The sequence below is a fragment of the Bufo gargarizans genome, chromosome 6 (assembly GCF_014858855.1).
Source record: "Bufo gargarizans isolate SCDJY-AF-19 chromosome 6, ASM1485885v1, whole genome shotgun sequence".
Lineage (NCBI taxonomy): Eukaryota > Metazoa > Chordata > Amphibia > Anura > Bufonidae > Bufo > Bufo gargarizans.
The window spans coordinates 377,463,991-377,481,164 of record NC_058085.1 but is presented as its reverse complement, the minus strand read 5'-3'; the positions used below and the strand labels follow the sequence as shown (position 1 = coordinate 377,481,164).

Below are 17,174 nucleotides of genomic sequence, written 5' to 3'. Positions count from 1 at the left end.
GGTCTCGCCCCTGCCTTGCTCTCGGAAGGCACGCAGGCCATGCCTGTCTATTCAGAAGGATAGATCCACCTGCTGCCCCCCTACTGTAATGGAATTCTCCCCTCTCCTAAGAGCCTCTAGAAGTTGCCGCTGCAAGTTACCGTCACCAGACATTGGTAATGGGGAGGACAATGGGGGCCGCCCCTCCCCCCCTGCGCCGGCGACCACACCAGCATAACTTCTGCCAGGCGTGTACAGTGGCCGGCCGACCTCCAACATTCACCCCTCCATCAGGGCCCGGGGCAACACCACTAACATAAACCGTATTCACACAAGTGACCACTTCTTCAGTGGCCACTACCGCACTCTCCCCTCCACCCACACACACTGCTGGGCCAGAGGGGACAGAGGTCAGTTTATTCGTTTTGTCCAGCATTTCCTTGCTGGACACATTTTTAAAAGTCTTTCCTGATTTTTCGGGCCGGCGGGCTGTAGAACCACTGGTCCCAGCCACGCCGGCCTTATCCACTTGACGGACAGTGCAGGAGGGAGGGGCGGTGCGCACCACACTCGCATCAGGACCGCCCCCTTCCTCTCTGCCTACAGACACACTGCTTTGAGCCCCTTTGTGGATTTCCAAAGCTCCACCCCTGACCACTCCCACTGCGCCCCCACTCCCCGCCGCCACGACAATACCAGCGGAAGGGACCGAAGCGGATCAGACCGGGACAGAGGAGACTGTAACCCCAGCAAGGACCTGGGCACACAACTTGGGAGGGGCGGAGGCAGCCACCTCGCACCCTCCCCCTGCAACTCCGGATCGGGACGCCGCTGCACTCGCGGCCGCACCCCCTCCACCCACAACCACCCCCACCACCCCTGCCCCCCCGTCCCCCGCCGCCATGCCAAAACCGGCAGGGGGGACTGCAGTGCGCACGGCAGCGGCGAAGCAGACCGGGGCAGAGGACGCAGACCCCAGGACAGGGATCCCGGCAACGACCTCTGCAAGGGGGGCAGTGGCAGCCACATCGCCCGACGCTCCTCCACCCGGCACTTGTCCAGTGCCCCAGCAGAGGTGGGCGGAGCCACCCGACCACCAACCATGCCCCCCTCGCCACTCGCCCCGGGAGCCTTCCTGTCTGGCCCCTGCTGCTTCTCCTCACCGCCCCTGTTACCGCAAACAGGGACGGCGTCCTGCGCCATCTTTGCCACGTCTGTCTCCCCACTCCTACGCACCGGTCCCACAGCAGAGATCGGGCCAGGGAGGATGGTGGGGTTCGTGCCCTGAGCTGGCTTTTCAGCTGGCCCAGGGCACGCAGGGTGGGTCACATAGACATACCTCACCTCTGGTTTTAATGTCTTTGCCTTTCTCTTCTTTCCTATTGGCTCATCTTCCGGTAATTCATTTCCAAAGCAAATGTCCTCACGAATTTTGGGGGACTCCAGGTGGCGTATCTCGGCCATAAGCTGCCCCCCAACTCCGCTGTTCTCACTGTACCCGCCTTCTTCATCAGAACTAGTGGGGGGCAGGCACACCTGCTCTGCGGTGATGCCAGTTTCCGCAGGTTGCCCCCCCATGTCCGACTCTTCCTCCTCACCAGAGGAGTCATCTTCTTGCTGTTTCTGGTTTCCAGCCAATTCATTGAACCTTTGATCGTTCATGAGCTTTTCCTTAAAGGGGCCACTGTTTTCCAGAATGGCCCCCATTCTTTCCTGCAGCTCTTTAACAATTTCTTTCAAGCTTTTTATTTTTCTTGATATTTCCGGCCAGTTTTTTCTGGCTGCTTTGTCCACCTTCCCCCTCTCAAGCCTTAGTTGCTCCCTCACCTTCTTGAGGGTCCTATTCGCCTCCTCGAACTCCCGGAGGTAGGCCGTGATCCGGGAGCTGTAAACGGCGATTAGTTCCCGGGGCTTCATGTTGCCCCAGTCAGCCTCAACCGGAACCAGCCCATCCCCAGGAACACTCCGCGTACCTCTTGGAGGGCTACTGTCCGCCCTCCTGGAACCGCCGGCGATGGACACGGCTTCACCTCCGGGGGCTGCAGGGGCCGCTGCACCACGACTCCTGCTGGATCTTCTGACCCCCGGGGTTGAAGATGGAACTGAGGCCGGTAGCTCACCTCCCCTACCTCCCGCCGGCCTACCCCGGGAAGCAGGATCCTGGGTCTTGAGTCGCTTTATAGCCCAGAACCCTACCACCTCCCTGGGGAGAGAGAGGCAGGGCCTGGGCTGGGATAGCTGGAAAAATCCCTGGAAGTCTGTCAGCAATCAGCAGGAGCTCCTCCAGACACAACCACACCCGACCACTGGCTCCTGCACACTGAGGATTACACCCGGTATACAGGACAGGAGAAGTAGTACTGTGCAGTGTGTATATATATATACAGAATAAGAGCAGATACTGAGGATTACACCCAGTATACAGGACAGGAGAAGTGGTACTGTGCAGTGTATATATATACAGAATAATAGCAGATCACCCAGTATACAGGACAGGAGAAGTGGTACTGTGCAGTAGCCATATAAATACCTGTGTATTTCCTGTGTATCTGAGCCGTCAGTTGAGTTATACAGAGTGATTTTTATCGATCCGTAGAAAGATTCATTGCCGATGGTTTTCGCGGTCACTTTGTATCTCCAGCCTGCAGACAAAGAGCAGAGATAAAATGTGATGATACTGATACTTTGGCAGTATAGATATACAGTACAGAGTACAGACCAAAAGTTTGGACACAGCTTCTCATTCAAAGAGTTTTCTTTATTTCTGTGACTATGAAAATTTTAGATTCACAATGAAGGCATCAAAACTATGAATTAACACATGTGGAATTTGCTTTGATTACTGCTTTGCACACTCTTGGCATTCTCTTGATGAGCTTCAAGAGGTAGTCACCTGAAATGGTCTTCCAACAGTCTTGAAGGAGTTCCCAGAGATGCTTAGCACTTGTTGGCTCTTTTGCCTTCACTCTGCGGTCCAGCTCACCCCAAACCATCTCGATTGGGTTCAGGTCCGGTGACTGTGGAGGCCAGGTCATCTGGCGCAGCACCCCATCACTCTCCTTCATGGTCAAATAGCCCTTACACAGCCTGGAGGTGTGTTTGGGGTCATTGTCCTGTTGAAAAATAAATGATGGTCCAACTAAAGCGCAAACCGGATGGAATAGCATGCCGCTGCAAGATGCTGTGGTAGCCATGCTGGTTCAGTATGCCTTCAATTTTGAATAAATCCCCAACAGTGTCACCAGCAAAGCACCCCCAGCACCATCACACCTCCTCCTCCATGCTTCACGGTGGGAACCAGGCATGTAGAGTCCATCCGTTCACCTTTTCTGCGTCGCACAAAGACACGGTGGTTGGAACCAAAGATCTCAAATTTGGACTCATCAGACCAAAGCACAGATTTCCACTGGTCTAATGTCCATTCCTTGTGTTCTTTAGCCCAAACAAGTCTCTTCTGCTTGTTGCCTGTCCTTAGCAGTGGTTTCCTAGCAGATCTTCTACCATGAAGGCCTGATTCACACAGTCTCCTCTTAGCAGTTGTTCTAGAGATGTGTCTGCTGCTAGAACTCTGGGTGGCATTGACCTGGTCTCTAATCTGAGCTGCTGTTAACCTGCGATTTCTGAGGCTGGTGACTCGGATGAACTTCTCCTCCACAGCAGAGGTGACTCTTGGTCTTCCTTTCCTGGGGCGGTATGCATGTCAGCCAGTTTCTTTGTAGCGCTTGATGGTTTTTGTGACTGCAGTTGGAGACACTTTCAAAGTTTTCCCAATTTTTCGGACTGACTGACCTTCATTTCTTAAAGTAATGATGGCCACTCATTTTTCTTTACTTAGCTGCTTTTTTCTTGCCATAATACAAATTCTAACAGTCTATTCAGTAGGACTATCAGCTGTGTATCCACCTGACTTCTCCACAACGCAACTGATGGTCCCAACCCCATTTATAAGGCAAGAAATCCCACTTATTACACCTGACAGGGCACACCTGTGAAGTGAAGACCATTTCAGGTGACTACCTCTTGAAGCTCATCAAGAGAATGCCAAGAGTGTGCAAAGCAGTAATCAAAGCAAAAGGTGGCTACTTTGAAGAACCTAGAATATGACATATTTTCAGTTGTTTCACACTTTTTTGTTATGTATATAATTCCACATGTGATAATTCATAGTTTTGATGCCTTCAGTGTGAATCTACAATTGTCATAGTCATGAAAATAAAGAAAACTCTTTGAATGAGATGGTGTGTCCAAACTTTTGGTCTGTACTGTATATATACACACACATGTAATAACTGCATTGGATGTGAAGGGTCTACAGCTGTGATCAGCCTAAGCTTTTGTTTTATAAGTACATTCCAGATTTACTGTGAATTCTGAGAAATGAGTAGTGTAGAAAGGAGAAGGAAATATATGAAGGAGAGCACATTTATGGGAGAATCAAGCTTAATGTAAACCTGGGGGGAAATATTTATGTAATGGCCACGTATTACGACTGTTACCTAGAATTATAAACCAGACCTTTAATCCAGGCCTAGAATGAGGAGCACAGAGTAATGTAGAAGGCAGAGAACAGATCTAAAGAGAGGAGTACAGATTGATTTGAAAGGTAGAGGATAGTTCTAGAGGGATGAGGACAGAGTAATGTAGAAGGCAGAGGACAGGTCTAGAGGGAAGAGGACAAAGTAATATAGAAGGCAGAGGACAGGTCTAAAGGGAGGAGGACAGAGAAATATAGAAGGCAGAGGACAGGTCTAAAGGGAGGAGGACAGAGTAATATAGAAGTGACTACTGTATTTAGCTTGAGCTTACAGAAGGAGTGAATGGAATATATAGAGGATATCATTTCTATAGGAAAAGCAAACTTCATGTAAAGCTAGGGGAACATATTTATGAGAGATGGCCACATATCACGATTGTTGCTTAGAATTGGAAGTGAGACCCTTAACACACGTCTAGAAGAAGGAAAACAAATTAATTTAGAAGGAAGAGGACAAATCTAGAAGGAGGAGGGCAGAGTAATGTAAAAGGAGGACAAGCCTAGAAGGAGGAGGACTAAGTAATGAAGAAGGTGGAGGACAGGTCGAGAAGGAAGAGGACAGCGTAACGTAGATGGCAGAGGAGAGGTCTAGAAGGAAGAGGACTCAGTAATGTACAGGGCATAGAAGAGGTCTAGAAGAAGGAGGACAGAGTAATGTAGAAGGCAGAGGACACATCTAGAGAGCACAGAGTAAATTAGATGGCAGATTAAAGGTTTAGGGGGAGGAGTACAGAGTAATGTGAAACACAGAGGTAGAGAACAGGTCTAGAAAAATGAGCCTGGAATAATGTAGGGGGCAGAAGTCAGGTCTAGAAGGTAGAGGATAAAAAATGTAGAAGGCAGAGTACAGGTCTAGAATGAGGAGCACAGAGAAATGTAGAAAGTCAAAGTACAGATATTAAAAGAGGTGCACAAAGTAATGTAGAAGAAGCAGTCTAGAAGTAGGACAGAGTAATGTAGAAGGCATGGGACAGGTCTAGAAGAAGCAGCATAGAGTAATGTAAAAGGCACAGAACAGGTTAAGAAGGAGGGGGAAAGAGTAATGTTGAAGGCAGAGGGCAGGACAAGAAGGAGGAGCAGGAGCACTGAGTAATAAAGAAAATAGGACAGGTCAAGAAGGAGGAGCACAGAGTAAGGTAGAAGGCAGAGGGCCAGTCTAGAAGGAAGAGGACAGAGTAATGTAGAAGACAGAAGACAGGACTAGAAGGAAGAGCACAGAACAATGTAGAAGGCAGAGGACAGGAGCAGAAGTAGGTGGTTAGAGTGAAATAGAAGCCAGAGGACAGGTCAAGAATGAGGGGAGCAGAGTAATGTAGAAGACAAAGGACAGGTGTAGAAGGAGGAGAATAGAATAATAGCAGAGGACTGGTCAAGAAGGAGTAGTAAAGAGTAATGTAGTAGGCAGAGGACAGGTTTATAAAGAGGAGGACAAAGTATTGTAGAAGGCAGAGAACAGGTGTAGAAGGAGGAGTACAGAGACATGTAGAAAGCAGAGAACAGGTGTATAAGTAGAAACACGGAATAATGTAGGAGGCAGAGATCATATCTAGAAGGTAGAGGACCGACTAACATAGACAGCTAAGGACAGGACTAGAAGGAGAAGAATAGAGTAACGGAGAAGGCAAGTCTAGAATAAGGAGCACAGAGTCATGTAGAAGGGCAGAACACACATATATAATGGGGAAGACAAAGTAATGTGGGAGGCAGAGTACAGATCCAGAAGGAGGGCCACAGAGAAATGAAGACGATAGAGGACAGATCAAGAAGGAGAGGCACAGAGTAATAAAGAAAATAGAGGACAGGTCAAGAATGAGAGGAACAGAGTAATGTAGAAGACAATGGACATTTGTAGAAGGAGGAGGATAGAATAATGTAGAAGGCAGATGCCTGGTCAATTAAAAAGAGGACAGAGTAAAGTACCAAGGCAGAGGGCAGCACAAGAAGGAGTAGTAGAGTAATGTAGAAGATAGAGGACAAGTCTAGAAGGAGGAGGGCAAAGTATTGTAGAAGGCAGAGGAGAGGTCAAGAAGGTGTTGTAAAGAGAAATGTAGAAGGTAGATGACAGGTCTAGAAGGTGGAAGTGTCACGACTATGCTTGGTCGTGACTCTTTGTGTCGCATGCAGTTGTCAGCGGTCTGCTCTTTGTTGTCTACCGCAGGTGAGGGCAGTTAGTTTGTTGCCTCACATGTGGTTGCCGCTGGCAACATGATGTTGTTGGCAGTATAGCAGCCTGAGCTGGTTGCTAGGCGGCTCGCTGTCAAGGCATGCGGTTGCATCTGCAACGTGTGTTTGTATGTGTTCACTTTCCATGTTTGGTTTGCACGGGATTTAGTTGTGTGTGCATTTCCCCTTTAAGTGACACATACCTTGTCTTGTGTTGGAAGGGTTAACTCCTTTCCTAGTATGTGTGTGTGGGTGCTTGGGCTATTTAGCTCCTGCTGGATGCCTGTAGCTGAGGGGTACTCCAGCCATGCTTTATGCTGGAGTCATCCTCTTGGTCTCATATGCCATCTATCCAGTGAGGGCCACCCTTGTGGTCATAAAAATATATGTTATGATGCTAAGAAGATGTTTTTATGCTCTCTATTTTTTTTGTTGCAGCTATGGTTGTCCTGGATACCCGTGTGATTTGTGTGTGTGCTGTGTCCTTAATGTTTGTGTGGACATCAGTACTTGTGCACGGGTTCCAGTCAGTGTGTCTGTGGCAGGTAGGTGGGGTACTGGTTTAACTCACCTGCCATATCCATATGCTGTATATGTTTCCCCTCTCCTTGCTCCTTGGCCAGTGAGACTCCTGTTCGTCCGTGTTTAGGAGGAACAGGTCGTCTTACCCTGCTCCTAGTCCAGGGATTTCCTGAGGGCTAGTAGGGACCCTAGGTTCCGGAGTATGAGACCTCCTACCATCTGGGTTGGCTCATACGGTTAGGAGTCAGGGTCAGAATTAGGGACGCGCTAGGAGGTGACCTGCTCCCTGATCCTGTCGTCCTGGCCTAGCAGCTACCCTTATCCTATTGACATCGCACGGTTGAGGGTTTCCCCCATTCTCGACCGTGACAGGAGCAGAGAGCAATATAAAAGGCAGAAGACAATTGTAGAAGATGCAGGACAGAGTAAAGTAAATGGCAGAAGACATTTATAGAAGGAGAAGTATAGAGTAATGTAGAAGGTAGAGGACCGGTCTAGAAGGAAGAGCATGGAATAATGTAGGAGGCAGAGGTCAGGTCTAGAAAGTAGAGGACAGAGGGTTAGGGAAGAGGACAGGACTAGAAGAATGATACAGTAATATCTGATAAGTTTTGGCTAAGAAACCACATACCAAAAAGAGGGGGACAACAAGAGAAAAAAAAAATACAGAAAGAGAGCCGGGAGGAGGATCTGGATTATCAGAACATGTTGGAGAGCTGACTTCCCCTAGACTCTGCACATCACTTGACCCCTGGGTAATGTATATTTTTGTTATATGTATTATTGATATAAATAATTGGCTTGATAGTTAGCCAACCCCCGCTTATAGCGGACGTATAGTGTTAGTACTACATTAATGTTGGCGGCATTCAGTGAAAATGCATATCACTGAATACAAGATCTGATATTAATAACAAGAGAGCTTCTCTGTTGGGAATCTTTATATTCCTTAGTTTGATATAAAGCCGATGATTTATACATTTTATTGCCATACTACTTATACAATCCGAGATTGGTCATCGTTTTGGGCAGAGCAAGGGCTTGAATCTGTCATTTTCTTGATTGAGTTTCTGTGCATAATCAATTGATTTTATATCTCTCGTAATTTTAAGCAGAATTGCATAATATTCTTGTGTTGGTTGAGTAGTGTTTTGTTGGCACTATCTAGTGTCGAATTCTGGGTACTGCATCTCATTGCATATTATTGAAATTTACATAGATTAATTTTTGATTGTATTCTAAATTATTGTATAATAAATCATTTCTATTTTTCCATAGACGCTTGTACCCTGTTCTTACTGATTGTACAAAATAATTAGGTTCTCGATCAAACTCTTTTTGAGGTGTTTATATATATCCACCTCGCGGATCAATATCATTTGAATAATTCTTCTTTTGATCCATTAGTTTTTTTCTTATATATAAAGCATTTTCTTTATATCCCCGACAGGATTGTACATGGTAGAAGAGAGGTCGAGAAGGAGGAGGACAGTGTAAAGTACAGTGCGGAGGACAGGTCTAGAAGGAGGAGGACAGATTAATGTAGAAGGCAGAATACTGGACTATAAGGAAGAGCACAGAATAATGTAGAAGGCAGAGGACAGGAGTAAAAGGAGGTGGTCAGAGTAATGTATGTAGAAGCCAGAAGACAGGTCAAGAATGAGGGCAACATAGTAATGTAGAAAACAAAGGACAGGTGTAGAAGGAGGAGGACAGAATAATGTAGAAGGCAGAGGACAGGTTTAGAAGAAAGAGCAGAGGGTAATATAGATGGCAGAGGAAAGGTCTAGAAGATAGAGCACAGTGTGATGTAGAAGGCAGAGGACAGGTCAAGCAAGAGTAGTACAGAGTAATGTAGAAGGCAGACGTTAGGTCTAGAAGGAGGAGGACAGAGTAATGTAGAAGACACAGGTCAGTTCTAGAAGAACACAGGTCAGTTCTAGAATGTGAAGGACAGGTCTAGGAGTATAGAGCAATGTAGCGAAACTGGAAAAGTCCATTCAGCTAACCCCTCCGGGTGTCCAGATCAAAGGGTCTTCCAAGATATCCAGCAAACACAAGGGGAGAATCCAGCACAAGAAAAGAATCCAAGCTTTATTCATTCAGTTTAAATGCAGTTCAGTACAACAGTCTTTATAATGCATATGCAGTTCCACAAGTCTCAGAATGCTAAGATCGCATTGGTTGATGCGCTTCTGGCCCGAGCTGGGCCCTTACTCATAACCTGGTTGCAGTACTTTGCATACATTATGGGTATTGTTGTACTGAACTGCTTTTCAACTGAATGAATAAAGCTTGGATTTTTATCTTATGGTGCTGGATTTTCCCCTCACGTTTGTTGGACACAGAATAATTTAGAAGACAAAGGACGGATCTAGAAGGCGCAGGACAGGTCTAGAAGGAGTAGCACAGAGTAATGTAGAAGGCATAAGACAGGTCTAGAAGAAGCAGAGAGTAATGTAGAAGGGTAAGGACAGGTCAGGAAGAAGGAGCACAGAGCAATGTTGAAGACAGAGGACAGATGCAAAATGAGGAGCACAGAAAAATGAAGAAAATAGAAGACAGATCAATAAGGAGGGGCACAGAATACTGTAGGAGGCAGAGGACAGGTCTAGATGGAGGAACACCAAGTAATGAAGAAGATAGAGGGCAGGCCTAGACGGAGGAGGAAACATTAATGTAGAAAAAAGGACAGCAGTAGAAGCCAGAGGACAGCTAAAGAAAGAGGGGAACAGAATAATGTTGAAGACAGAGGACAGGTCTAGAAGGAGGAGGACAAAGTAATTTACATGGCAGAAGAGAGGTCTAGAAGGAAGAGGGCAGGGTAAAGTAGAGTGCGGAGGACAGGTCAAGAAGAAGGAGCACACAGTAATGTAGAAGGCAGAGGACAGCTAAAGAATTAGGAGAACAGAATAATGTTGAAGACAGAGGACAGGTCTAGAAAGAGGAGGACAGTGTAATGTAGAAGGCAGAGGACAGGTCAAGAAGAAGGGGTACACAGTAATGTAGGAGGCAGAGGACAGGTCAAGAAGGAGGAGTACAGGTCCAGGAGGAGGAGGACAGAGTAATGTAGAAGGCAGAGGAAAGTATAAGAAGGAGGAGCACACAGTAATGTAGAAGGCAGAGGACAGGTCAAGAAGTAGGAGCACACAGTAATGTAGAAGGCAGAGGACAGGTCAAGAAGGAGGGGGACAGAGAAATGTAGAAGGCAGAGGACAGGTCAAGAAGGAGGAGGACAGAGTAATGTAGAAGGCAGAGGACAGGTCAAGAAGGAGGAGGACAGAGTAATGTAGAAGGCAGAGGATAGGACTACAGAAGCTAGATTGTCGCTGATCTAAAAGTTGAGAGGATAGTTCCAGATGTTGTTTCTAGGAGTAGCAAGATGTGAAGGTGGGTTAGGGCAGGGATGGTTATTAGGGATAAGCGAAACGATTTCGGATGAAACATCCGAAGTTGATTCACATAAAATTTAGTTAGAATATTGTACGGAGCGAGTGCTCCGTACAGTATTAGAATATATTGGCTCCAGTGAGCCGAAGTTATTAGTTCAGGTAATGACTTCGAAAATTAATTTCTATTGTAAAAATCCTTTTACAGAACACTTTTACAGTTCTAGAGATGAGCAAATTTTTGCTTATGAAATTCGTTCACACTTCATTTGGTGGTAAAAGGTGAATTGCGTTATGGATTCTGTTACCACAGACCATAATGCAATTCCATGACGGAATGCATAACGGAATGCCTTTAGATGCATTCCAATATCCATTCCATCATCATAGAAGTTCTATGGGCTGCAAAATGGATCCATCCTGTTTCCGTTATGCATTCCGTCATAGAATTGCGTTATTGTCCGTGGTAATGGAATCCATAATGCAATTCACCTTTTACCACCAAACGAAGTGTGAACGAATTTCAAAATATGAAATTCGCTCATCTCTATTCAGTTTCAAGGTACCACTTTGGTTCCAAGGTTTTTTACAGTAGAAATTAATTTTTGAAGTTATTACCTGAAGTCTCCAGACAAGGGAAGGAAGCCACTTAAAGGGGAAGTGCACACACAAGCATACCAAACCACATGTTACCACCGGCAAGAGCATGCGTGGCAACCATGTCCCGGCAATCACCCTGAAGGCCGAGACACTGCCACCGAATGCTCTCACAGCAACACGTTGCCGCGGGCAACCGCAAGTGTGACAACAGTGTCACAGCGCAAACCAAAGGCCGTGACAGTGTGAGTAGGACATGAACATCTGAGTATAAGGAAAGAGGTCAGCATAGGAGGCCAGGAGAGAGGATAGACTGGATGGAGAGATACCGAGTTCATTGCTGGGTGTGAGGGAGGAGGTCAGTGGGGGTGGCAAGGGGAGAGGATAGATGGGATGTAGAGATACAGAGCTCATTGTTGGGTGTGAGGGAGGAGGTCAGTGGGGGCGGCCAGGGTAGAGGATAGACGGGATGGAGAGATACAGAATTTGTTGGTGGGTGTGAGGGAGGAGGTCAGTGGGGGCGGCAAGGGGAGAGGATAGACGGGATGGAGAGATACAGAGCTCATTGTTGGGTGCGAGGGAGGAGGTCAGTGGGGGTGGCCAGGGGAGAGGATAGACGGGATGGAGAGATACAGAGCTCATTGCTGGGTGCGAGGGAGGAGGTCGGCAGAGGTGGTTAGGAGAGAGGATAGGCGGGATTGAGAGATACAGAGCTCATTGCTGGGTGTGAGGGAGGAGGTCAGCAGAGGTGTCCAGGGGAGAGAATAGTCGGGATAGAGACATACAGGGAGTGCAGAATTATTAGGCAAATGAGTATTTTGACCACATCATCCTCTTTATGCATGTTGTCTTACTCCAAGCTGTATAGGCTCGAAAGCCTACTACCAATTAAGCATATTAGGTGATGTGCATCTCTGTAATGAGAAGGGGTGTGGTCTAATGACATCAACACCCTATATCAGGTGTGCATAATTATTAGGCAACTTCCTTTCCTTTGGCAAAATGGGTCAAAAGAAGGACTTGACAGGCTCAGAAAAGTCAAAAATAGTGAGATATCTTGCAGAGGGATGCAGCACTCTTAAAATTGCAAAGCTTCTGAAGCGTGATCATCGAACAATCAAGCGTTTCATTCAAAATAGTCAACAGGGTCGCAAGAAGCGTGTGGAAAAACCAAGGCGCAAAATAACTGCCCATGAACTGAGAAAAGTCAAGCGTGCAGCTGCCAAGATGCCACTTGCCACCAGTTTGGCCATATTTCAGAGCTGCAACATCACTGGAGTGCACAAAAGCACAAGGTGTGCAATACTCAGAGACATGGCCAAGGTAAGAAAGGCTGAAAGACGACCACCACTGAACAAGACACACAAGCTGAAACGTCAAGACTGGGCCAAGAAATATCTCAAGACTGATTTTTCTAAGGTTTTATGGACTGATGAAATGAGAGTGAGTCTTGATGGGCCAGATGGATGGGCCCGTGGCTGGATTGGTAAAGGGCAGAGAGCTCCAGTCCGACTCAGACGCCAGCAAGGTGGAGGTGGAGTACTGGTTTGGGCTGGTATCATCAAAGATGAGCTTGTGGGGCCTTTTCGGGTTGAGGATGGAGTCAAGCTCAACTCCCAGTCCTACTGCCAGTTTCTGGAAGACACCTTCTTCAAGCAGTGGTACAGGAAGAAGTCTGCATCCTTCAAGAAAAACATGATTTTCATGCAGGACAATGCTCCATCACACGCGTCCAAGTACTCCACAACGTGGCTGGCAAGAAAGGGTATAAAAGAAGAAAATCTAATGACATGGCCTCCTTGTTCACCTGATCTGAACCCCATTGAGAACCTGTGGTCCATCATCAAATGTGAGATTTACAAGGAGGGAAAACAGTCCACCTCTCTGAACAGTGTCTGGGAGGCTGTGGTTGCTGCTGCACGCAATGTTGATGGTGAACAGATCAAAACACTGACAGAATCCATGGATGGCAGGCTTTTCAGTGTCCTTGCAAAGAAAGGTGGCTATATTAGTCACTGATTTGCTTTTGTTTTGTTTTTGAATGTCAGAAATGTATATTTGTGAATGTTGAGATGTTAAATTGGTTTCACTGGTAAAAATAAATAATTGAAATGGGTATATATTTGTTTTTTGTTAAGTTGCCTAATAATTATGCACAGTAATAGTCACCTGCACACACAGATATCCCCCTAAAATAGCTAAAACTAAAAACAAACTAAAAACTACTTCCAAAAATATTCAGCTTTGATATTAATGAGTTTTTTGGGTTCATTGAGAACATGGTTGTTGTTCAATAATAAAATTAATCCTCAAAAATACAACTTGCCTAATAATTCTGCACTCCCTGTATGGAGCTCATTGCTGGGTGTGAGGGAAGAGGACAGCAGATGCAGCCAGGAGAGAGGAAAGACAGGATGGAGAGATACGGAGCTTATTGCTGGATGGAGAGAGCTTAGGTGGCCAGGAGAGAGGATAGATGGGATTGAGAGATACAGAGCTCATTGTTGGGAGTGATGAAAGAGGTCAGTGGAGGCAGTCAGGAGAGAGGATAGAATGTATGGAGAGATACAGAGCTCATTGCTGGGTGTGAGGAAGGAGGTCAGCAAAGGCGGCCAGGGGAGAGGATAGACAGGATGGAGAGATACGGAGCTTATTGCTGGATGGAGAGAGGAAGTCAGCAGAGGCGACCAGGAGAGAGGATAGACAGGATGGAGAGATACAAAGCTCATTGTTGGGTGGAGGTGTCAGGCAGAATGTTGTGGGTAGAGATGAGTGAATCGAAGTTGATGAAATGGAATTCGATCCGAATTTCAGGAAAAATTCTATTAGCACTGAATCCGAATTTCCTCATGCTTCGTGGTAATGAATCACATTTTTTCCTAAAATGGCTGCTGTACGTGTGAGGACATGGAGCAAGGAACTCTGGGAAGGCGGGATCACCCATAATGCCATGCATGCAGCCGAACAGCAGCCAGCCCAGTGATGTCACAGCCCTATAAATATCCTCAGCCATCTTGGATTCTGCTATTCACCAGCGCACTTAGTGCAGGGAGAGACGTCAGCAGGCGCTAGGGACAGTGCGAGGAAAGACTTCATTGTGCTAAAAAAATGATTTACAAGTTCAGGGAAAGATTATTCAAGGTGTAGGGAAAGAATCATTCCACAGCATTCCTGTAGAACAGGGTTCAGTCGGGGAGATTACAGCCTGGGTAACAGGAACAATCCTATTACACCTTGCTGCACTGACTGCGCATCCAAACTGCCATTATACAGCTTTGTAATTCCAGCAAACCGCTCTTGTTATCTGGGTGCAAGTGCCGTGTGATACGGCCATTAACAGGGGTTATTACAAGGGAATATTTCTACGTCTTATTTGCCCTTGTGCGGTGCAGTTATATGTTCTAAAGCATTTTTGGGCGTGTATTAGTGGAAAAAAGGGGCTTATTAGCCATTGTGCGGTGAAGTGCAAAAATTACAGCCCTTTTTTGTTGTGTATTAGTGGCAAAAGTAAAATATATTTGCCGTTCAGCTATGCAGTTATATGTTCTAAAGCCTTTTGTGGTGTGCATATGTGGAAATAAATAAGGGCCTATTTGCCGTTCAGCGGTGCAGTTGTGGGTTTGTGTGTATTCGTGGCAACAATTTCCTTTTTATTTATTTATCTGATCTAACAGTATGTCAGACAGAGAAGTGCCCGGCCCTGCACAGGGGAGAGGCAGAGGCCTAAATGTTTCTGGTGCAGCCAGAAATCGTAGCAGAGTAACGGGCCGTGGCAGCAGGAGTCGCAGCGAGAGGCCTGAGCTCCTGGTGTCATCTAGCGGTCGTGTCTTGAACAGCAACCCAGCGGTTGACTCGGTCATCTGTGTTTTGGATCCACTCCTATTTTTCTTGGCATTAGCAATACTGATGGATAACTGACCAAATGCTGACCGAGAAGGCGGATGCTCCACAGACAGGATCTGGTTTTTGGAGGTTATTGTTCTGACGGATCAGAGGAAGGGCAAAATAATCAGTGACGTCACCACAACCTTACTGCTGACCCCCTCTCCGCTCCGTCGGGGGCTCTACTTGTATAAGTGTTTACTAGAACAGGTTCTGTAGACATCTATGTGGAATCAGCTGACGACGGTGTAAAAGGAGTGCGCTTCTTCTTGGCGCTAACATCGACCTGTGAGGCTGAGTTCACGCTTGAGTTATTTGGTCAGTTTTGGCCCCGTGACTGCCCTAATAAGTGAAGTGTGCAGTGATTCTAAGAGCGACGCCTGTCATCTGCATGTCATACTGACTCACAGTGTTATGTCACTACCACAGCAGACTCCCTATGTGTGTTACTGCAAGGTACAGTGTTCTACACCGCTATACAGGCACAGTGTTCTACACCGCTATACAGGCACAGTGTTCTACACCGCTATACAGGCACAGTGCTCTACACCGCTATACAGGCACAGTATTCTACACCGCTATACAGGCACAGTGTTCTACACCGCTATACAGGCACAGTGTTCTACACCGCTATACAGGCACAGTGTTCTACACCGCTATACAGGCACAGTGTTCTACACCGCTATACAGGCACAGTGCTCTACACCGCTATACAGGCACAGTGTTCTACACCGCTATAGAGGCACAGTGTTCTACACCCCTATACAGGCACAGTGTTCTACACCACTATACAGGCACAGTGTTCTACACCACTATACAGGCACAGTGTTCTACACCGCTATACAGGCACAGTGTTCTACACCACTATATAGGCACAGTATTCTACACCACTATACAGGCACAGTGTTCTACACCGCTATACAGGCACAGTGTTCTACACCGCTATACAGGCACAGTGTTCTACACCGCTATACAGGCACAGTGTTCTACACCGCTATACAGGCACAGTGTTCTACACCGCTATACAGGCACAGTTACCGCTATACAGGCACAGTGTTCTACACCCTATACAGGCACAGTGTTCTACACCGCTATACAGGCACAGTGTTCTACACCGCTATACAGGCACAGTGTTCTACACGCTATACAGGCACAGTGTTCTACACCGCTATACAGGCACAGTGTTCTACACCCTATACAGGCAACAGTGTTCTACCCGACTATACAGGCACAGTGTTCTACACCGCTATACAGGCACAGTGTTCTACACCCTATACAGGCACAGTGTTCTACACCGCTATACCAGGCACAGTGTTCTACACCGCTATACAGGCACAGTGTTCTACACCGCTATACAGGCACAGTGTTCTACACCGCTATACAGGCACAGTGTTCTACACCGCTATACAGGCACAGTGTTCTACACCGCTATACAGGCACAGTGTTCTACACCGCTATACAGGCACAGTGTTCTACACCGCTATACAGGCACAGTGTTCTACACCAGCTATACAGGCACAGTGTTCTAACACCGCTATACAGGCACAGTGTTCTACACCGCTATACAGGCACAGTGTTCTACACCGCTATACGGCACATGTCTACACCGCTATACAGGCACAGTGTTCTACACCGCTATACAGGCACAGTGTTCTACACCGCTATACAGGCACAGTGTTCTACACCGCTATACAGGCACCAGTGTCTACATACCGCTATACAGGCACAGGATGCTACACCGCTATACAGGCACAGTGTTTCTACACGAACGCCTATACAGGCACAGTGTTCTAAACCGCTATAACAGGCACATGTTCTACACCGCTATACAGGCACATGTTGTTCGACAACCCCCTATACAGGGCACAGGCCTCTACACCGCTATACAAGGGCACAGTGTTCTACCCCGCTATAGCAGGCACAGTGTATCTACACCGCTATCCAGGCACAGTGCTGTACACCGCTATACAGGCACAGTGCTCTACACACCCTATTACAGGCACACAGGGTTCTACCCGCTATACAGGCACAGTGCTCTACACCGCTATACAGGCACAGTGTGCTACACCGCTATACCAGGCACAGTGTTCTACACCGCTATAACAGGC

General features: G+C 47.0%; 1 protein-coding gene across 1 annotated transcript in view; it reads right to left on the bottom strand.

Annotated features, from left to right (window-relative positions):
- Positions 1 to 17,174, bottom strand: part of LOC122941832 (pancreatic lipase-related protein 2-like) — a 124,539-nt gene that overhangs the window by 17,056 nt on the left and 90,309 nt on the right. The window contains exon 12 of the mRNA XM_044299291.1: positions 2,510 to 2,621. Within this exon, the coding sequence (XP_044155226.1) occupies positions 2,510 to 2,621 (112 nt within the window). The remainder of the gene's footprint in view (positions 1 to 2,509; positions 2,622 to 17,174) is intronic.